Below are 23,415 nucleotides of genomic sequence, written 5' to 3' on the forward strand. Positions count from 1 at the left end.
TTGTAAAAAACTGTAAGCAAATCAATTGGATGAATTTTCACACAAAACAGATTAAACTTAAAACACTAACATTTATATTTTTGAACAAGTAGTTAAACCTTCCAGCCATTAGAATAATTTTTTTGGAAAAAAGTTGAATTTTCAAATAAACAAAACATAACTTTTTAACCTAGAGGAACTCATTTTTTATAAAAAACAACAATTTTTTACAAAAGTTGAATCTTTGAAAAAAAATTAATTGTCAAAAGAAAATAGTAGCGTTTTAAACAAAATAGGTGGATTTCAAATCTAGGATGAATATTTTTTAACCAAATACAGGAACCATCCAAGAACTTGTCTAGTGAAAAAGATTAATTTTCAATTCAGAAGAGTGAATTTCCTATCAATTGGACGAGTTTTCAAAGAAAAAAGATTAAAATCTAACAATTAATATTAACACTACGATGATTTTTTAACAAGATATTTGAATTTTCAATCTAGAACTTTTCTACAAAAAAAGATAAATTTTCAATCTAGAAGAACCAATTTTCTATACAAAAAAGACAAATTTTCAACAAAAGAGGAATTTTTGAAGGAAAAACTATCTATCAAAACAAAACGGTTGCATTTTTAACAAAATAGTTATGCATTTTGAACCCTGGAAGATGATTTTATAACTAAATAATTAAATTTTCAAAAACAAACAAGTTTATTTAATCCAAACAGCTTAATTTTCTTCCAATTAGACACATTTTCAAACAATAAAAATTGTAATTTAATCATTAGGAACTTGAATGTTCGAGAAAAAAAATTTATGATAAAAATCAAACAGTTGAGTTTCTCTAAAATAGTTGACTAATTAAATTTCCAACAACAAAATTAATTTAATTTATACAGTTTAATTTTAAACTAATTAGACATATATTTTTTAACAAAAATTCTACTTTAACTATTGACAATTACATTTTTAAATAAAAAGTTGCATCTATAGGCCACTGAACAGATTTTTTCAGACAGTTGAATTTTCAACGAAGAAATTTTCTACAAAAAATGATGCATTTTTCTACCAAATAGTTAAATTTTCAAAAACAAAAAAATTTATTGTATACCAAAAAGTTGAATTTTCAAACTAACTGCAAAGATAAGTTTTAAATTAGACTGACGAATTTAAAAACAAAAGGGATTAAACTTCAATGACGAATATTTAAATTTTTTGTAACAAATAGTCGAATCTTCCAGCGACTAAGACGATTTTTTGTAGACAGCTTAATTTACAACCAAGAACTTTTCTATAAATAATAGGAATATTAATATAAAAGAAGGAATTTTGTATTCAAAAAGAGCAATTTTTATTGAAAAAGTTGAATATTCGAAACAAAAAATATTTTCAGATAATTAAATTTTCAATAAATTGAATCGCTGGGACGACTTTTTCAGGAAACAGTTGAATTTGCAACCAAAATCCTCTCTACCAGAAAAGATTATTTTTTAATTTAGAGGAACGAATTTCTATTTTTAACCCAAAGAGGTGGTTTTTCACAGAAACAGTTAAATTTTCAACAACAACAAATAATAATAATAATCTTAGTCCAAATAGTTGAATTTTCAATCAGTTAAAAGAAATTTTCTAACTAAAAAAAACTAAACTTTAACTATCAAGATTTAAATTTTTTTAAATGGTTGAATCTTCAAGCTACTAGGATGATTTTTTTAGAAATTTGAATTTTTAACTAAGAACTATTTTTTCTAAAAAAGATGAAATTTCTTAATCCAGAGGAACGAATTTATTATTTATAAGGACGTATTTTCTATTCAGAAAGACGAATTTCAAACCAAATATTCCAATTTTTAACAAAACAAAAATTATTTTTCAACTAAAGTTATGAGTCTTCAATAACAACAAAATTAATTTTCAACAAAGCTGAATTTACTGCATATGAGTTGAACTTTTAACCCGAAAATATGATTTTTAAACAAAAAATTCATTTTCAATCCAAGCGATTGTCTTTCAACTAAGAAGATTCATTTTCTGCACAAGAGGGACATTTTTTGCCAATAAAATCTTTTCATTTATCAAAGAAAGAAGGTGCAATTAAATTGTTGAATATTCTACGAAAATAAGGGAATTTCGAAACCCAAAAGGCAAATTTTTAACAAAAAATTTTTATTTCCGAGCCAAGAAGATTAATTTCCAACAAAAAATTTGAATTTTTAACCCATAAATATAGATTTAATAACAAAAAAGTTCATTTCGAGTAAAAACAAATAATTTTCATCCAATGAGATTAAATTTCTACCAAAAAAGAAAAGTTTTCATGCTGGAAGGATTTTTTGTGAAAGAAAGAATATTTCCACTAATAGCGGAATTTCAAATTAAAAATTAATAATTTTCAACCAAAAATGGAATAGTGAAATTCGAAGATAAAAAAATTGTTGTTCAGCATAATAATTAAATTTTTAATTAAAGGGATGGATCTTTAAACAATAAAATGAATTTTTAACAAATGCCGCTTTCAACAAGTAGTTGAATTTTCAATTAAGAAAATTAATTTGCTACCCAGAAATATGAATTTACAAAAAAAGACATACATTTTTATTCAAATAATTGAATTTTCCACCGAAGATGACACATTTTCAATAAAAAACGGATTAATTACATTTTCAGTTAAATAACTTAATCAAAAAAGAAAAGAATTTTTACTAAAAATGTTAAATTTTCAAATAATAAAGTAGCTTAAATCTTCAACTAATTAAATAAATGTTTCATCAAGTGTTCAACTCTCAATTTAGTAATTGAATATTAAATTAAAAATGTCACCGGTTAATTTTCAACTGAAGCCAATAAATTTTTCACCAATAAGAATGTAGGTAAATCTTCAATTGAGCAGATTAATTTTTAGGAAAAAAAAGGAAACGTATTTTCAACAAAATAGTTCAATCCTAAACCAATAAAAAAACATTGAACAAATTAATTTAAATTTCCACCAAGCCGTTGAATTTTAAACCAAAAAAGATGACTTTTGAATGAAAAATGTAATACTCGAATTTTAACTAAAAACGATCAATTTGAAGCGAAAAATAAATTAGTTAAATTTTCAGTTAAGAAAATTATTTTTTAACTAGAAGAAAAATCAATTTTAAACCAATTATTTAAATCATTAAGCAGATAAAACAATTTTTAAATAAAGGAGCTGAATTCTCAGCCCAAAAAATAGTAGACTTATTAATTTTTAAAAACTAAACAAAACATCGAAACTAAAAAATAATCATTTTCAAAAACCGGGGGAAAAAGAATTGCCTATAAAGGGTTAAAAAGGGAAATTAAAAGAGATTCTAACTTCTCTATTTGGATGCCTTTACTTATGAAACAAAATCACCAATTTTTGTTTTTTCAAACATTTCAAAAATTTTTTGTTCAGATTTATATTTTTCATGAAAAGACAGGTTGAACTAGATAATATACACCCTGATATAATTTTTATAAGCAATAACTAACTAATAAATTTTTTCGTTGACAATTGAACTATTTGATTTTAAACTCAACTGCTATGTTTAAAATTAACATTTTGTTGAAAATTCATCATTTCTGTTTGGAAATTAATCTACATTATTGAAAATTATTAATAAAATTTTTAATTATTTAAAAAAAAGATTTCAAAACATAAAAAAGATAATAATATAGCATCAACTTTGTCCATTTTGACAATCATTAAATCCCCCTTCCATGCATCATAAAATCTAACCCCCCCCCCTCCCCCCTTAGAAGGGATTTTTTAAGTGTCTTTTAAAAAATTGATTAATATAAAATATTTGTTATTCAGAAACACAATTTAGATACGGAAGTGATGATCTTAGTCATGAGGCTCGTCCTGATGGACAGGGATTAAAGCCTACAGAAAAAACGCGCAAAAAACCCAAAAGACCAAAAACCACCACGCCACCTATTCACTTGACAAAACCGGATCCAGGATATGCAGTAACTGCCATTCATCAGGTTAGTGAACAATTGAAAATTTAAAAAATACAAATTTTTCTAATGGAAAAAATCAGATTTCTGAAAAAAAAGTTTTTCTGTGATTTTAAGAATCAAAATAATGTTACTGATGATGTTTTGCAAATAAAAAAGATTTTTTCAAATTCTAAAACTCACAAAAAAACATATATTTTAAGAATGTTTATTACAATTTAATTTTTTCTTACTCTTTTTTGAAAAATAGTTGAATTTTGATCAATGATGACTTCTTTTTTCAAGGAAAACATTAATTTGTTTATAAATTAAACCACTTTCTAAAATTGGCAAGTAGCGACATAAAGAAAAAATCAATTATTAAAACTATTGTTACAATAATTATTTTTCGTAAAGTTTCAAATTTTTTTGATAAAAAATCATTGTTTTCTTGAATTAAACATGACTGATAATTTCTTATCAGTTCTTAAAATCATGGGGAACTTTTTTCCAGAGACCTGATTTTTATTTTTTTAAATAATGAATTTTAAAAAACAAAATTATATATTTAAATAAAATGCTTTTATTAATAATAATAATTTAACTTTCCCTTGCTTGCTCTTGGAAATTACTAACCTTTTTCTCATGGCGATGGATAACAATGATTCAAAAATCAGTTCGATTCAATAGAGTCGAACGCTGCATCCAGCGCCTCGACGCTAGTGCCTCCTCTTAGCCAACTAATTTCTACTCTAAAGGTGAGACTAATATTTTCTTTTTAATAAGTACTAACCAACGACATTTTTCTTTGAGAAAACTTTTTTTTAATGTTGACATGTTACTATAAATTATTTTTTCGTATTGTTCTTCTGTAGTTCGTTTATTTATTAACATTTCACATACAAACTTCAAACATTTTCTATTCAGTAGCAACATCGATAGGGTGGTCCAAATTTTTTTTTAATTTGTATAAAAATCGCCCCAAATGTTTTTGAACTCACAAAATAGTGATTTTTTCTAAAAATTATATTTAGAGTTTTAACAAACTCTATGCAGTTTAACAAATATTTCCCATAAAAAAAGACGTATCCTTTGTACCCATTCCCCTCACACCAGTACGTGAAATTTTATGCATTATGTTTAAAACGTAATAGAAGTTTTCTAATTAAGATTTTTTAAAGAAGTATTTTATAGAAATAAATAAAAAAATATTATGTTGTAACACTGAATGCTTTTTTCAATATTTTTATTAGTTATTCAAATATTGAAGTTACTTAATGTAAATACTAACTTAAATTCATCAATTGGAAAAAATTTTCAATACGATAGTGAAAGAAAATTATACTAGAATTAATGAAATAACAAAATTTCAAATACATAATTATTTTTGAGATGTATTTGAACACTCACATTCGAAAAAATTAAAACAGATTTTTGAATATTTCAGATTTGTCAAAAATACAATCTCAAAATTTTTAAAGAATTTTATTTATTTATTCTATAGGATTGTACGAAATATTTTTAAAAATTCGAAACTTTTTAAAATATATTTCAAACATTTAACAGTTTCAAAGAAATTAAAAATATTTGATAAACTTTCGGAAAAGTTTCCAAGTTTTTAAATATTTGTAATCTATTTAAAATTTTTTCAACTTAAGAAAATATTTTTAACTGACCCGAATTTTTCCTAAAATTGAGGAAAATCATCTAAAATATAAAAAATGTTCTTATAATCTTCTAAATTTTCCCAGGAGTTTTAAGAAAATTTTAGGTTCTTTTTAAACATTTTGAAATTTGTTTAAAGCTTATCAATTTAGTTTTGAAATATTTGAAAATCTACATTTCTAAAAAAAATTAAGTTTAAAATTCTTTTTGAATCTCTTCAATTCTTCTAAATATTGTTTAAATTCACTCGATTTTTTTGTTTGTTTTTTTCTTCTCACGAAATTGAAAAATTTTACTTTCAAATTTTCAAAAATCTTTGCCAAATTTTAGAAATCGCTTTATATGTTTAAAAACCTTTTTAAATTTTCTCTTAAAGTTCATTTTTCAAAATAAAAATCACTTGACATTTGTACATGAATATTAAGAAAATTCTTTTTTAATCTCAACCTTCTATTCCTTAAAAACATTTGTATTTTTCCTACATTTTTTTTAATTCTGCAAAATTAAAAAAGTTGCCTTAAAATATTTCAGATTCTTCCTTGACGATTTTTGAAATCTTTTAAAATTAAAAAAAATTTTTAATAATGTTAGAAAATTAATTTCTCAAAATAAAAATTATTTAAATTTTTTCTAGGAACCTAGAATTTTGTCTTTCAATTTCGTAAAAGGTTGCAAAATTCTTTAAGTATCTTGACGTGTTTTAATTATTTTTTAATCATAATATGGCTAAGATTAAAAATTTTGCTCCGAAATCTTGTAAACTCTTTTCAAAAATTTTAGGAAATAATTAAAAATGTTTTGTAATTTTGTGTAATTTTTTTTAGATCTCATTTCAAAGCAATCATTTAGAAATTTCCTATGAATTTTAAGAACATTTTTTTTATTCTTTTGACACCATGCAACATCCAGTTTATCTAAAAAATTTAAATCCCCAAAAAATTTTAAAAATTGTCTGAAAGTCCTTCGTATTCTATTTCCGCACATTTTGAAGTCTTCAAAACTTAAAATTATTCTCTTAAAATAAAATCTAAACCATTTTAAATTTTTCCAGCAATTTCGAACAAATTATATATAGCAATTTTGATGCCAATTAAAAAAGGCTTTCAGTAACTACTTTAAAAAAACCTTACATTTAATGTGTTGTGTATGGAAAATTCAAAGAATATTTTAATTATGTGTTGTAATTAAGAAAAAATAAATCCGCAAAAAAGAAAAACATAAAAAAACTGATTCTCTCTAATGTACACTTATTATTTGTTCATAAATAAAAGGTTAAAGCAAAGATCAAATTTTTTTTTAACTGCAAGTTTCTACTAATTATCTAAGAGATGTTAGCTATATGCAATATTGCCTCATTTAAACTATTATTTTTGTTAAATGGCATTATTTATCACCTTACTTAGTGAAAATAGACAATGTATATTGATATAGACAATAATAATAATTTATATAAAAAATTATTTTGTTTTAACTTTAATTTATAATGACATAAAGAGAATATAATTCAAAAAATGATAATAAATTGTTTAAACAATTATTTTCGCTTACTTTAATTAATTATTACCTCACTCTCATTGAAAAGTAGATCGGAATAGAAAATTGCTAAAAATAGTTGTCAATTGTTTAAGCAATTTTTGTAAAGATCTAATTACCAGTATAAAACTAGCATTTTATGTATGAAAGACAGCTAGTATTTAAAAACCGTAAAGAATCATAATATGTCAAAAAATTATCTAGAAAATGTTTAAGACATTTTATTATTTATTTCATATGATTTTGAAAAATTTTAGGTTTTTAAATATTTTTAATCGCTTCAGAATTTATAGAATTCTTTCCTAAATATATTTTAGTATGACTAGCACTGTTCCTTAAATTTTAAAAACTCTTTCCAAAATTAGGAAAATTTTCTTTAAATTTTTTGCAGGAATCTTAGGAAAAGCTTTTTGCTCTCTTTAAAACTTTACAAATTCGTAAACAGTTTCGAAATTTTTCTCTATCTGTTTAAAAATTTTCATTTTGCTTACAATTTTCTTTCTTTTTTGTGAAATTCCAAATTACTTGTCAGCTTTTAAAAACACCTAAATATCTATTACACTTTATGGAATTTCTTATAAAATGTTTGAGTCTTTCAAAATTATAATATTTTACTTCGAAATCTTCGACAGTCTTTTTCGAAAATTTAGGAAATCATTAAAATTTTTTTTCAACTTTTTCAATTTTGTATGTAAATAAATTTTTCATAATAAAAAAAATGTTTTAATTTTTTCGAGGAATATTAATGTTTGAATCGGTGACTTTTTTTATCCTGTACAATATTAAAGAATTATGCTCAATTAAAATGTTCTCTTTTTTCGATTTTTTTTACTTCCAACCCCCAGCTTTCGTCGAATGCCCAAAAAAATGGTATCCTTCAATTTTGAAAAAAATCGGTTAATATTAAGCCGTGCCCCAAAGACCATGAAGTTTTCCATTGACTTAACATAAAGGGCAACTTATTTTTATTGCGTGATTAAAACGCGAAATTATATTATTAACATCATTTGTAATACATTTTTCTATTTAGAATACTTCAGGGAATAAGAATCGGTTATAATTTTTAATATTATGAAATTTTAAAAATTAAAGGAATCTGTATTATCATCAGAGACAGTTACTATGAATCAGTGTTGATATTTTGCTTACTACCATAAAAATAGAAATCAACCTATCGATTAAGTTAAGAAAACTACGTTTAAGTACAAATCTCAATAATAAAAGATGTAAAAAAAATTTTTTCAACTATCAATTCCTTTGACATCAGCCGGTAACGTTGTACACGAAATTACGAACCCTGACGGCCACTAGACGAGGCTCTAGAGGGTTCGTAATTTCGTGTACAACGTTACTGGCTGAGCCCAATGGAATTGATAGTTGAAATTTTTTATATCTTTTATTATTAAGCTTTGTACTTAAACGTAATGTTCTTTCGGCTCTTGCATTCCTTAAAGTTCGAGACCAATATTTTATGTATAAAAAAAGTTCGAACGTTCAAAAAAATCAAAAATGTCGAGGTTCAGAAAAAAGATGAAATAATTTTCAGTGAAGTTCCTACTAAATTGCAATACCTAAACGTACTTTATTGTACTCTAATGCATTTTTCAAAGTTTCAGTTCGAGATTTTATTTACAAAAAAAGTTCTTAGGTTCAAAAAACATTCAGTGAACTAAAAAAGTGAGGTCGGTAATATAGGTATTTATCTGTGTCACATGCCCTTAACGTCATTTTTAAACTAGATGGAAAATAAATTTCAAAACACTTTTTAATTAACTTTTTTTCTGTAAAGAGATCTGCGTTCGTCGCTCCAGTGGGAAATGAAAAGTTCTTCTCAGGAGAGCGACGAGAGTAGATACCTATTCAGAAAAAATTTTATTTAAAAATTTTAAAACCCTCGGACGGATTAATGGGAAACTTCATGGTCTCGCAACCAATAAGTTTCTTAACGACTTTTTAGAGAAAAGGAATACTATATTCATGATTTTGCGATATCAAAATCTACGTTTTAATCACACTCATTCTCCATAGACATATTGGCCATTTAAGGACACCCCAAAATCGAACACTAATCAAAGACCTCTGCTTCTGGAAGATATAAATTTCGAAACCAAACTAACCACCCGAGCAATATCGAAACTGAATAAGGATTTCCGGTATGACAACCTACATAAAGATAATAGACTTCTACAAAGAAATACTGTGATTCCTGATGAACCTTTCGAACCAGATGAAGAAAAAATTTTCATTGACGATGACCCTTTCGATATGGGTGAAGTTTTGACCACCATAGATCACAGAGACTCCATGAGAATCATACCAGAATTAGCTTTCGAAAATCATTTTTCCACTCCTCTAACTGTTTCAATGATTAATCATGTTGATCGCTCACCAAGACACAACAAGCATGATGAAAGGATCCAGAACAACTTAAGAAACCAACGTGGAACGATTTTGGCAAAGGAAAAAAAGGATTCAGTACTTCGGTCCAGAGAAGATAATTTGAAAGAGACTGCTACAGTTGAAGCCTACCATGAAACTAGAACAAAGACCAGAAACTGGAGTGATAGAAAGTTCGAGGATTTTATTACAACTTTTGCTCCCGGGGATGATGAAAGAGTAAAAACTCAAGAGGGTATTCAAGAAAGTGTTCAAGTAAGCCTTCAGGCAGGACATGATCAAATGAAAACTGCTTCAAGTACTCCTTCTGAAGAATCCTTGACTGAAGAAAACACGATACAAACTGAAAATATTAGTGAAAAGAGTAACGAATTTTATGAGACAGAACTAGAAGTTGAAAAACATTTTCATGGTGAAAAGACCTTAAATGATAGTTCATTTTTCGTAAAAAACGATACCGAGTCAAGTGATGAGTTAGAAAACAATAAAGAAAATTTAAAGGAAGAAAAAGAGTTAGAACTTCTTAGAAGATCAGGAAGTAAAGAAGAGAAGAATAATAATATTTCAACATCTTTTAAGGATCTTGGTTCTCAAGAAGAAGAAAATATTTTCAAGAAGGAAGAGAGTACGAAAAATATTTTTATAGAGAGGGCTTCCAAAAGTTATGAAAATTTGGTTACTTTATCAACTTCTTTAAAAAAAGATCCTGCAAATCAACCAACGATTGGGCCTGTCGTCGTTTTTAGCAAAGGTAATACTTTTTAATAAAAAATCATAATGAAAATTGCTTTAAACATAAAAAGTCATTTGTGGTAGTGCTGAAATCAGATTTTGGATTTCTTTTTTTTCAGTTTTTTAATTTTCTTCAAAATATTATTGAATATTAAAATCCAGTAAGTAAACTGTGGGACCGGAAAACTTTTTGTTTAATTCCCTTACAATTAGTATTGAAAGACTAGCATTTTAATCTCGTAACACTTTTAATTTAGAATCTTTTATAGGAGAAATAAATAAGTAAGTTTTCATATTAAAATTAATATATCAATTTGCTTATTGCTACTAAAAAAGATGAGAATATACCCTGAATGATAAATTTTCAATTCAAAAGGACCAATTTTCAACAAAGGAGTTTAATTTACGACCGAAAAAGATTACTTTTAAGGAAATAGTTAAATCCTTAGTGCAAAAATCTAATTTCTAAACCAATTAGTAGTTTAATTTTTAAACAAATTGTTATATTTTTAATCTATAAAAATTAAATTTTAAACAAAATGGTCGATTTAAAAGAAAAAACTTCAACCAAGAACCGTTAAATTTGTAACCAATTAATTGAATTTTTACCATATTGTTAAATTTTCAACAACAACAAGGCGTCAATCGAAAAGGACGAATTTTTATTTTCAAATAGACGCATTTTTAACAAAACAGTTGAATTTGGGACCAAAAAAGATACATTTCTAATAGAATACATACATTTTCTAAAAAATAATTAAACTTTAAATAAAATACATAAATTTGTAATTAAATATTTTAATTTTTCATCTACGAATATACTTTTAAGGAAAAATCAATTTATTTTAACAACAAATATTTCAGATTTCTAACAAAAAAAAAACAATTTTCAACAAAATAGTCCATTTTTAACAAACGAATGAATGCGTAACAAAGGGATGAAAGTTTCAACAAAATATTTGAAATTTTAAGTAAGAAAGATCGATTTTAAGCAAAAAAATATAATTGTTGAATGTGTAGTACAAAATTATTTAAAACAAGGCGAATGGAATCAAAAAAAAATTTTCAGTCAAGAAAAAAGTATAATTTCACGTTATTGTTAAACTTCAAAGCCAAAAGACGAATTTTCTTTGAAACAGCTCAATTTTCAACCCAAAAATATAAATTTTCACAAAAATATTAACATTCTTAACAAAATAGATGAAACGTGAACGAAAAAAAAGTTTTTTGCAAACTAATTCAATTTTCATCCAAGTTTTTGAATTTTCAATAAAAAAATATCATTGTTCCACAAAAAAATTAAATAAATGTGTTTTCAACTAAAATTTCGAATCTTAAATTTTAATTGCTGAATTTTTAGCCTGAAAAATTATTTTTTAACAACAAAATAACACTAATTTTTAACCGAAGAAATGAATGTTTAATCAAAATTAGGAATCTTTAACATAAAATGTTTCTTAACAAATTGGTTTAATCTACAACCAAGCAGATCCGTTTATCACCACAAAAAATGGATTTCAACTAAATAATTGAATCCTCAACCAAAGAAGATCAATTTTCAATCAAACAGTTAAATTTTTAACACGAAAGAGTTGAGTTGCTACTAAAACTGATAAATTTTTTAACCAAAACGAGGAATTTTCAACAACAAAAAAACAAGATAAATTTCCAACCTATAAAGATTTCAGTTGAATTTTCAACGCCAAAATATTATTTTTTAACAAAAAGTTAAATTTGAAAAAAAAAACAATTAAATTTTCTACCAAGGAGGATGACTTTTTTCCACGTCAGGAGGAAGCAGCTGCAGGGAAAAAAACAGAAAATGTAAACCTGTGACTAATATTTATTTCCCTTAATCATTATTATTAAAAGACCAGAATATTAATCTTGGAACATCTTTAAAATAGAATCTTCAAGAATATTTTAAGTGTGTATTATATAAATTTCCTGACTTTTACAAGATTTTTTTTTAACCTTAACTTTTTCCTGAAAAATAAAGTGCCCTGACTTTTCTCTAGATTTCCATCTTTAATTTCAAATTAAAAACTTGGTGTTATGATTTGTTTTAATAAGACATTTTATTTAATAGCTTAATATCTCATATTTTTGGGACCGGGCATAATTTAACTTTTTTAAATATATTGGATTCTTTTCCAAAAACCATATTGAATATTTCATTATAAAAATGTATGCTTCAAATGAATATTTTTAATACAATTTTTCAAGACGCTGTTATTAACGATATTGTCTAATTGATAGTTCATAACACTGTATTTAAATTTAAATGTGAACATTCAAATCAAATAATTTTATCGCTACCATTAACGATTTTTTAAATAAAAAATTATATTACAGTAGGCAACGCGCTTACAAAAAAAGTGATTTGTAGTCTACTAAGTCGTTAATTAACTCGAACTCTCCTCCAATCCCCCCTCTCCACACTTATCCAGCTACACTCGCCTTCTCCTAATGACCTTCCTCATTTATCACTTGTTCAGACCTACTCAACGTAATTTCTAATAATGCCCCCTACTTCCTCTCACTTACATTAACTTTTTCTGCTACCTGACGCTTTTGACCCCCTCACTTCCCATAGTACCCGTACCCTCATTAATCCTGCTTAAACTTATTCCCTTCCCTTCTAACTCTAATTCCAGACCCCGCACTTCATGCGTCGCTTCCTCTCCCTTCCTCAACTCCCCCCTCCTCTATATCGTCCTTCCAACACTTATTCACCAGTAACTCAACTTCTACTTCCCTTATCCATTCATCACTTCTTCAGTCCTGCTCTCCTATTTCCTGCTCTCCTATTTCCCTTGTCCATACCTCACTTCTCCTGCCCTACTCATTGTAATTTCTAATAATTCCCTCTGCTTCCTCTCACATAAACTCAATTTTCCAGCTACCTGAAGGATCATTACCGTTCACTTCCCATAGTACCCGTACCCTCATTTATTCGACTTCAACTACTTCTCTCCCTTCGCTTCACATTTTTTCCCCTAAATTCGACTAATACCCCTTGAAACACTTTCCCTTCCTTTATTTCAAATAACTACCCTTATTTCCACTCTCCTAAATACTCCTAGCTCACCTACTTCCCTTGTCTTCATTTCCTATCACTTATCCTACTTTCTCATCTCTCGTTTAAACTCACTTTCCCTCTCCCCATTACACTTATTTTCCCTACTGTTTATCCACTTATATCCCCTAACTGCTTCTTTTTTCCCTCCTCTGATTTTCCCTAGGTTCCCATCATTTCGCCTTACGTCCCATAATTTCCCTCCACTCATTACCACCTACTTTCCTTAATTCTTCTCAACTCTTTCTATCTCCCTTTTTCTACTAAAAGCGTTACGCCCTGGCGCTGCGGAACCTTACAATTTTACAGTAACGACATAGATTCCAATCAATCAAAATCTCCGTTCACATTCTTTGAGTCGATCCTTTAAACATGCAATTATTTTTAATTAATTTTGATTTGGTTTTGCTTGCAGCAGCTAAGGACGACTTAATATTTGAGTGGGTCACGACCGAATGGTCGAGGTGTTCACAAACTTGTGGAGGTGGCGGATTTCAGGTAATCTTTAAAAATATGCTATCTTTTTAAACACTTTACCCATTTTTTTACTTTTTTCAAAACTTCACTGAAGAATAATTTTTAAAAAATTCATTTGATATTTTGAAATATTAATAATTTAGATGCGCGGAGCTCAATGTACAGTGCGTTCCGTAAAAGCAGCGGCCAATTCAACTAGAAGTCTTCAACGAACCGTGATTGGTGCAAATCTTTGCGAGGACGCAGGATATCCGGTTCCTGAAAAGGTCAAACCTTGTGGGACGGGAAGGTGTCCTCAGTGGCATGCTGACGAATGGACACCTTGTGAAAGTTCCAGATGTTTCAATTGGAGAACAGGTGAGCATCTTATAATTGACACTTTTTTACACTTTTATACACTTTTTTACACTTTTTACACTTATTTCAACTGTGCAACTATTTTGCTACTTTTCAAAAATTATCAATATGTGTATCAAAAAATTCTGAGATTTAAAATGTAATTTTCTATTATAATTTATTTTATGTTTTTAATAAATATTTGTTAGAATTTTAAAAAATGTGAAAAATTATGAATGATTTAAATATTTAATTCCTCAGTTATGAATATTTATTAAAACAAATAATTAAAATAAAGGAATTAATTATATATAATTTTTTTTTACTAATTCAAGGTGCCCCTTTTAATCGAAGAAAAAATTTCCGGTTATATCCAGGCTTACAAAAAAAGTTTCGAAATCAGCAAATTGATAAATTTTGAAAACTAGATCTTTCTAAGCAATTTTAGTTAGAAACATTAAAAGTTAAAAGATTAACTTTTTCAACAAAACACTTTTTAAATTAAAAGCAAAATTATTTTAATTTTAGATCTTCAACAAAATTAGAATTGTTATGGATGCATCAAAAATGGTTTTAAAATATATTTTAAATATTCTCTTAAAATTATTATTTGAATAAAAAATCATTAAAATTTTTCCACGAATCCTAAGAAAAGGATATCATCTTGAAACCTTTCAAAAACCTTAAAAAGCTTATTGAACATTTAATTTCAAAATGTCAAAAAATCTACATTTTGTTTTAAATATTTTGGTATGTTCTCAAATTTTCAATTAGTTTTAAAATTCTTTTGAAAATTCGAAGCATTTTTCCAAATATTTCTAATTCTTTCTAACAGTTTTAATAAATCCTGGAAAATTTAAAGAAAATCATTTAAAATGTCCTAAATTATTTTTTGACCATAGTTTTTTGTGTCTTTTGAAATCCTTTTCAATATTTTTTAAAAATAAAAAGTAATTTAGAATTTTTCCAGAAATCTTAAGATAAACTTTTTTATTATCTTCAAACTTTTGAAAATTCTTTTTAAAAACTCCAAAACCTAATTCTGAAATCTTCAAAATCTATATTTTATTTTGATAATTTTTAAAAATCTTTTTATGTTTAAAATTATGATTTATTTTCAAAACTTTGAAATATCTCTTAAAACTAATATAATTTCAGGAAAATTGACAAACCATAGACAAGTTGATTTTGAGAAGAAAATTATTATCCGATTTAAGTTTTTTTATGAAAGCTAATAAAATTTCGCACCGAACTGTCATGCCCTATTTTTAAATTTTTGTTAATTTTTTTGCTTATTCAATAATAATAATAAAAAAAAGCTTCTTGACTTTTCAAGTATACCAGTTTTTGACGAATTTTTTGATTCAATCAAAAATATCTGGAAAACTGAAAGCAACTTTCCAAAAAGGATATCCGATAGCAATGCAAATGTTAAAAAATTAATTGTTATAAACAAATAATTGCATGAAAATGGTTTCTTAGGGATTGACAGCGATTCTTCACTTCATCCGCACTATATATGAACAAGTTATGGACAAAAAGAATTTTTTAGTTTTCTAAATAAAAATAAATAAATAATTTGTTATTTTAAAAGCGGTTTTCATAAACAAATATTCATATAAGGTACTTATGATGGCACAAATAAATTTTTTTATTGAATCGATCACATATTACTTGGACATAAAATCTAAGTACAGTATTTGACCGACAAATAAAAATTAATAATTGTTTAAACTACCTTAATTGATAATTGCCCTATTTGGCTATTTCTGGAGGTAAAAGCTTGATTCTTTCGATGCAATTAACTTTAAATAACTTGCTTCTAAATTTTAAAGAACATTTTCATGATACTAAACAATTTATTATGCCAAACAATAATTGTTTCAACAAATTTTGATCATTTTATGTATTTATAAATAAAATACCGCTTTCATCACGGAATTAATAGCCAGTCATTTAGAAATGTTATTTTTATCAATCGATAAAATTTGAAAATGTTTGAATCGAACTTAATTAACAATGCATTATCAAGCTGTTTTGAGAATTTAAACTTTTTTGTAATCAAATGTTAAAACACATTTTTTAACTTTCTTCAATAGTTCGAGAACGATCCGTTATTTGTATTTTTATTAACAATTTAATTAACGTAGCCATTAGGTCAAATATTAATTAAGTTTCTTTAAAAAATCATCAATTCTTATAAGCTTATGGCAAGAAATGATTTCTAAGTCATTTTAATTATATTACACAAGAAAAAGAAAATTTTAGTTTACAAATGCCTCAGCCAAGAAATTGTTTAATACATTGTCAATAAAAATAAAAGTAACGAATCGTTCTCGAACTATCAAAGTTTAAAAACGTGTTATTAAAAGTTGATTACACAAAAAAAAACAAGTTTAAATATTGTAAAATAGCCAATTAATGTATTTGTTAACTACGTTTGGTCAAACAATTATAAAATTTTATCGATTCATAGAAAAAAATCACTGCTAAACAGGTGGCTCGTAATTTCGTGAAAAAGCGGTATTTTATTTATAAATACATGAAGTGATAAGAATTTGTAAAAACAATTATTGTTTACAATACTAAAGTAATATATGATTGATTCCATAGAAAAAATTTATTTATTCCATAAAAAATACCTGATATGGATATTTGTAAATAAAAATATCTTTTAAAATAACATATTATTATTTATTAACTTTTATTAATTTAACTAAAAAAACTCTTTTTGCCTATAAATTATTCAAATATAGTGTGAATCAAGTGACGAATGGCCGCCAATCCCCACAAAAACAATTTTCATTCACTTATTTGTTTTTAATTAATTTAATTAATTAAAGTCAACATTTTTTCATTTTTGTTATTATATAAACAACAATATAAGCAAATTTTTAAAATTCAGACATGACAGTTCGATGCAAAATTTTATTAGCTTCCAAAAAAAAAAAAAAGAGTTGAAATCGGACAATAATCGTCTTCTGAAAATCAGTTTGTCCACGGACGGTTTTTTTGGCCCACTATGCATCGGTGCGCTGGGAATCAGTGGTTACCATCTCTGATGATAATACAGATTTCTTTGAAAAATTGACGTGTGCTTTTTTCACAAAAAGGAACATTTTCAAAAACTGAATTTGGAGATGCTATAAGTTATTATAACAGACTTCCCAGGATTTTTCTTAGGAAAAATTACAAAAAATTTATTGTGCTAAATAAAAATTTAATAAATGTGATCTATTTTAAGGTTAGGATTGCTTTTCAGCTCTGTGTCATTTCGATAATGTAGGTCCCTGTCGTACCGATGCTGTCGATAGCACTCAAGAATAATTATGGGTTATGGAAGAAAGCATTGTAACACACATAACCTCAAAATACACAGACACTTCAAATTTAGCAAAATAAATGTTTTTTTTATTAACCTGAAAAAAAAGAGTCCAGGACGTCCGTTGACATTTTCGCTGTGATTCCCCAAATTTTGCAGACAAAATCTTTATTATTGTAGGCAAAACCCCGAGGGAATCTACAACTGATAAAATCGATACAATTTCCTAAGTATCACACACATTAAATGCAAAATAAATTTTTTTTAATTAACCCACAAGAAAAAGAGTCTAAGAACGACCGTTAGCATATTCTCTATCATGTCGAAAATTTTGAAAACAAAACCTTTATTATTGTAAGAAAAAAGCCGAGGGAACCTAACTCTGGTAAAATCGATAATTTTCTAAATATCACATGCCCTTAAGTCTATTAATCTGAGACCAAAATTATATTCTGACTTTCAACGAGGATGCAAAAGGAACCCCTGGGCCAAGTATCAAGTCAATATTCTTGGGTGACCTCTTCGCAAGTGTTGCCAAAGCTTTGATCAATTTGTACTACTTTGAATTAAATTAATCTGCAATGACCCTAATTATATTTTTAGATTATTTTAATAAATATTATTAAAAAATAAACTTTTCTAAAATTCACTCATACAGGAAATTTGATCACGTGTCTTTGACAGCGTGTATTTCTGAAAAAGAATTTTTCTGTCAATCTCTCTAGTAGTTTAATGAAAAAAGCACCCGACCGGCAATTGGTCGTTCTGTAATTCGACTCCCAGCTTAGCGATTGATTAACTTTTTTCCAGAAAAAATTTAAATAAAAAAATGTTTAATTTATACCACCATTAAGTCTGAAAAGACGTTAGTAATTTCTGTTATTTGAAAAATGTATTCTGATCAGTTTTGATTTCTATGTTCACAGTGGTTAAAAAGATTTCTCCACTGATCGATGGTTACCATCTCTGATGATAATACAGATTCCTAGAAAAATAATTTATTTAAAAAAATTATTTTTAGCTATGCAAAGGAGAGATATTACTTGTCACGTGATTGAAGAAATGGAGGATGGAACTGAAAATGTGACCATCGCTGATTCTAGTAAATGTGATGAGGGGGTGAAACCACCCCAACGACAAGAATGTTACAACGATGCTTGTAAAGGTGTTTGGAGGGTCGGTGAATGGTCAGAGGTAGCTAAAATTAAAATTTTGATCTTAGGAATTTTCAGGATTTTTTTTTTAATTTTTGATTCCTAAACAAACAAAAACTATTTTATAGTGTACTGCACCATGCGAGGAAGATGGAATTAAATACAGAATTCTACAGTGTGTATGGTTCGGAACAAAGAAACCAGCAGGGAATGCCTGCAGAGATCTTTCTCGACCACCCGTTATGAAAACATGTAGAGGTCTACCATGCCCTCGATCTCCAGGTAAAGTAATAAAGAATTACTATTAAACCTTAATAATTTCGTCTTTATCAGAAAAATAGATTTTTTTCTTAAATAAACTATACTATTTTTTATGTTTTTAACACCTTAAATTAAAGCTGAAACTAGATTAAAAGATCTTCGAAGAAGAAAATAAAAACAATATTCTTTTTCTTTAATTTTCTGTGGAAAAAAGTCGTCTTTTTTTCCGCGGAGAATCGAACGCTGGTCTTCCGAATTTCAAGCGATTCCTCGCCCACCTATGCTCTCCTTCTGTGGGTAAGGCACCCGACCGGTAATCGAAAGACCAGCGTTCGATTCCCCGGGGCGCAAAAGATTTTTTTGTTGACATAAAATTTTTTAAATAATTAAATTTCTAGCTAGATCTAGTCTGAGAAAACGTTAAATTCTGAATTTGAGGTTTAACCTAGATCGATCCATTTGGTTTCTATTTTACGCGGTATCAAAATAAATATAATTTTCTTAAAATTTTTGAAATAATTCAAAACGTTTTTTGAAGATTTCACATGCATAAAAAAAATCTCTACCATTTTTGAGATAATTTTTTCATTTTACAGAACCCTACAAGCTATGGAAAAATTCTAGTCAGTTTAGAAGATATTTATAACTTTTAGAAAACTGGAGAAAAAAAATGTTGATAATTTTTCTTTAAAATATAATTTTTCAAAATATAAAATCGTTATAAATGTTTTCAGAAATATGAAGAAATAACCTTTACTCTATTGAAACCTTTCAAAATTTCTTAGAAAAAATCTACATTTTTTTATTTTTTGAAATCTTCAAATTTTATATTATTTTTCAATTTTTTCCAAAACTTTCAAATTTCTGAAAATATATTTTTTTTTATTAAAATTTTCCCAAAATTAGAATAAATCTTGTAAAATTAAAAAAATTACCCTAAAATCTTCTAGATACTTCTTGGGAAATTAAAACATTTTTTTAAAATATAATATTTTTTAAAATAAAATTTTGTTTAAATCATTTTAAATGATAGGAAAGTTTGCGAAATCTTTTCTAATTTTATTTCAAATTTATTTTTTGAAAATATAAGATTATTAAAATAATGTCTAGAAATCTTACAAAAACTTATTTATTCTCGAAATCTTAAAAAATCCCAATTTTCTTTTTAGATTTTTATATATTTTAAAATTAAATTTTTTTGGTATATCTTTTCAAAACTTCTAAGATGAACAAGTTGCTAAAAAATATACATTTTACTTCTTGACATCTTTATAAGTTTTTAATTATTTTTAAATCTTTACAAAACTTCTTGATATCTATGAAACTTATTCGAACATTTTTATAAATTTTTTAATCTTACAAATTGAAAAATTGTTGCTTAAGAATTCTTTCTCTCTTTTTGTAAATTTCATAAAAACGTTTAAAGTGTTTCAAAATTTAAAATATTTAAACATTTTCTTTAAAAATTAATTTTTGTTAACAAAAAAACCATTTCAGATTTTACCAGAAATCTTAGAAAATTTTTTTTATAGTCTTGAAATGTCTCAAAATTCTTGAACCGCTCATAAACTTTTTGTTCGAAACCTTCAAAAATCTACTTTTTTTTTAAGTCATTTCGAGTTTTAAATTATTTGTAAGTGGTCTTTCAAATTCTTAACATCTATTAAATTTCTTTGATCTTTCTTCTAAATTTTGTAATCTTGAAAATTGTAAAAAACATCCTAAGAATTTTCTTCCTTCTTTTTTGAAATTTGAAACTCCAAAAAGTTTTTAAAACAATTTGGAAAGGTTTTGAAATCTTTTATAATTTTTTTCCTTCAAACTTCTACATTTTGTTGGACCTTTTTTAAATCTTCTTAAGATTTGAATTATCTTTTAACGTTTTCAAAATCTTTGAAACTTCTAACTATCTTTCAAAATAATTCAGTCTTTCTAACAAAAAAATTGAAATACTCAAAACTAAAAATTAAAATATTTTCTTTTTACTGTAAGCGACAACTTTTTACCGTTCCATAATTTAAATTAAAAAAAGTTTTATTATGACTAAGATTTCTTACGAAAATAACAAAACATTTTTTAGAATAATTAATAGAACTGTTGAAATAAAAAAAAAAATAAAAAGAAAAGGACCTTAAAGAAAAAAACAATAAATACAAAGAATTGTAAAAACATTCATCTAATTAATAAGTGAAACATTCAGAATTTTTTAAATGTTTTTAAATTATAATAATTATTATTATTTGTTTAGTAAATGTAGAACTAGTTAAAAGAATTTTTTAAAGTGTGTAGTTTATCTCATATAAATGTGAAAATAGAAAAAATTTTATAAGAGTTCACGTTATTTAATGTTATTTAATCTAATGAAAAAATTTAATAGGATTTCTTTCCTTTCAATAATAATTGTTAAGAAAACTGAAAGGAAGCTATGGGGTTGGTTAAAATTAGCCATAAAAAGATTTATATTATTTAAAATTTTTTTTAAATTATTGGTTTTTCTAAGAAATTTATCCTTCAATCAGCTTTCAGATAAAAAAATATAGTGCATGAAAAAAAAATATTCTAGGGTTTTGTAGCCCCGGGCGAAAACCTTATAGTTTTAAGGTGAAGGGAAGTAGGGAAACTGAAGAGCAGAAGAGTAGTGAGTGTTAGTGAGCAGTCGTCAATAATTTGCGAACGACTATCTGGCACCTCTTCCCCCTCTACTTGTGGGCGACTAATTACCCTCCTGCAGTCTGCACTGCTGGCTGGAAGCATGGTCGGTGTTTTCGCCGACCCTATACTTCTTCTTACTGCGCATGTGTTGTTGAGCGCGGGCTTATTTAAAATGAATAAATTAGTTTTTTTCTTGTGATGCCAAATCATAGTTAAATGATTCAATTTTTAATAGATTAACATTTCTCGAGTACAAAAAAAGTTCAAGAAGTTAATTTAAGAAAAAAAAAAACAATGGAACGCATTATCAACAAAATAGTTAAGTTGTCAACCAAAATAGTTAAATTTTGAATAATAATGGAAATCTTTAGCCAAATTACTAGATTACCTCCATTATTACGATTTTTATAAATAGTTATAGAATTTAATGTTTCGTAGTGAATTATTATCAGGGTGGCGCTTTGGTAGACGATTTCAAATTTTCAGTCATTTCCCGGTTTTAGTCGGTCAAGTTTTTCAATTTTCCTGATCAAATAAAAGTGACATCCAGATTTTCCGCAAAACGCAAACATTTATTTTAATTCATGACGTCCGTTCTATAAGACCTTTGACACAACAGAGCAGAGCTTCGTAGAATAAATTAATTTTGAAACAAATACTTAGATTTTCCAACAAAAAATATCATTTTTTCACCAAAAATTTAACAAACTTTCAATTGAAAAAATTACTTTGAAACAAATTATTTTCAAGAAAATAGTCCAGTTTTCAAATAAAATTATTAATCTTCAACTGGAATAGTTAAATTTTACACCAAAAAGGTTAGGTTTTAACTCGAACGGTGAATATTTAACTGGAACAGTCTTCAAAACATAATAAATTTAAATTCCAAGCTTTCCAAATTAGAGTAATATTTAGGAATTCTATGAATGAGAATTATGACAACAATTTCAAGATCTCAGGTATGTCCGCCTCTAATCCGACGCGAGATATACTGGATGGTGGAAAGTGAGGGGTAGCAATGGTGGGGATACACTTAAGCAGGTATCAATTCGAGTCGGGCTTATTATCTACAACCCGCTCTACAGGCACCGAAACTCCAAGTTTCAATAGTGGTGCTATGAAAAAAAAATTCAATGCATTTTTGGACAACCCTACTGACTATGTTTCCAATCAGCAGTGCAGGAGGGGAATTTGTCTTCCAGAAGCGCAGTAGAGGAGGAAGAGGTCCCAGGTAGGCGACGTCGAATTGACGATCACCCTTAGTGATAGGTAGATAGTGAGGGAAAATGAATGGAGGGGAAGTTGTTGCAATAGCGAAAATTAGTTTAGTGAAAGGTGAATAATAGGAATGGACGATAGGAAAGTAAGGGAAATTAGGGGTAATAAATAGAAAAGAGTGAGTAGAGGGGTAGAGGAAGGAAATTGTGGGCAAGGTTGTTTTAAACGACTTAATTAACATCCCGATAGGCTACGTCGTTACAAAATTCTTTTTTGGTAGGCGTCTCGCTCCTACTTTGACTGATTATATTTTCTTTTTCAGAAGACTGTAAGGATCTATCTCAACTCTGTAAGAGAGTGAAGATAATGAACATGTGTCAAGTGCCACTATATAAGAAGCAATGCTGCTTGTCCTGCAGCAAAAGCGACAAAAAAGTTTAGCTCAGTAATTTAAAGGTTAGATAAAGTAAGAAAAATTAGCTACTTAAAATAGAAAACCAACGAGAAGGTGAAAAATGCGTTATGGAAGAAGAAAGAGAGTGAGAAGTAGTAATGGAAGGCTCCGAGAGTAGAAACGAACAAGCGCTCGAGCAGTTGGCAGGAGTGGGAATGACGCGCAGAAAACGCGACGAAAGACGTTCTCTCTTTCGTCGCGTTTTCTGCG

At 26.8% G+C, this 23,415-nt stretch overlaps 1 protein-coding gene across 1 annotated transcript in view; it reads left to right on the plus strand.

The window, feature by feature from the left end:
* Positions 1 to 23,192, plus strand: part of LOC117175369 (protein madd-4) — a 191,255-nt gene extending 168,063 nt beyond the window's left edge. The window contains exons 17-25 of the mRNA XM_033365077.1: positions 3,801 to 3,973; positions 4,603 to 4,683; positions 9,152 to 10,106; positions 10,167 to 10,271; positions 13,750 to 13,829; positions 13,952 to 14,165; positions 18,488 to 18,660; positions 18,749 to 18,902; positions 23,074 to 23,192. Coding sequence (XP_033220968.1) covers positions 3,801 to 3,973; positions 4,603 to 4,683; positions 9,152 to 10,106; positions 10,167 to 10,271; positions 13,750 to 13,829; positions 13,952 to 14,165; positions 18,488 to 18,660; positions 18,749 to 18,902; positions 23,074 to 23,192 — 2,054 coding nt within the window. The remainder of the gene's footprint in view (positions 1 to 3,800; positions 3,974 to 4,602; positions 4,684 to 9,151; positions 10,107 to 10,166; positions 10,272 to 13,749; positions 13,830 to 13,951; positions 14,166 to 18,487; positions 18,661 to 18,748; positions 18,903 to 23,073) is intronic.
* The last annotated feature ends 223 nt before the right edge of the window (positions 23,193 to 23,415 follow it).

The sequence above is a fragment of the Belonocnema kinseyi genome, chromosome 6, assembly GCF_010883055.1.
Source record: "Belonocnema kinseyi isolate 2016_QV_RU_SX_M_011 chromosome 6, B_treatae_v1, whole genome shotgun sequence".
NCBI lineage: Eukaryota > Metazoa > Arthropoda > Insecta > Hymenoptera > Cynipidae > Belonocnema > Belonocnema kinseyi.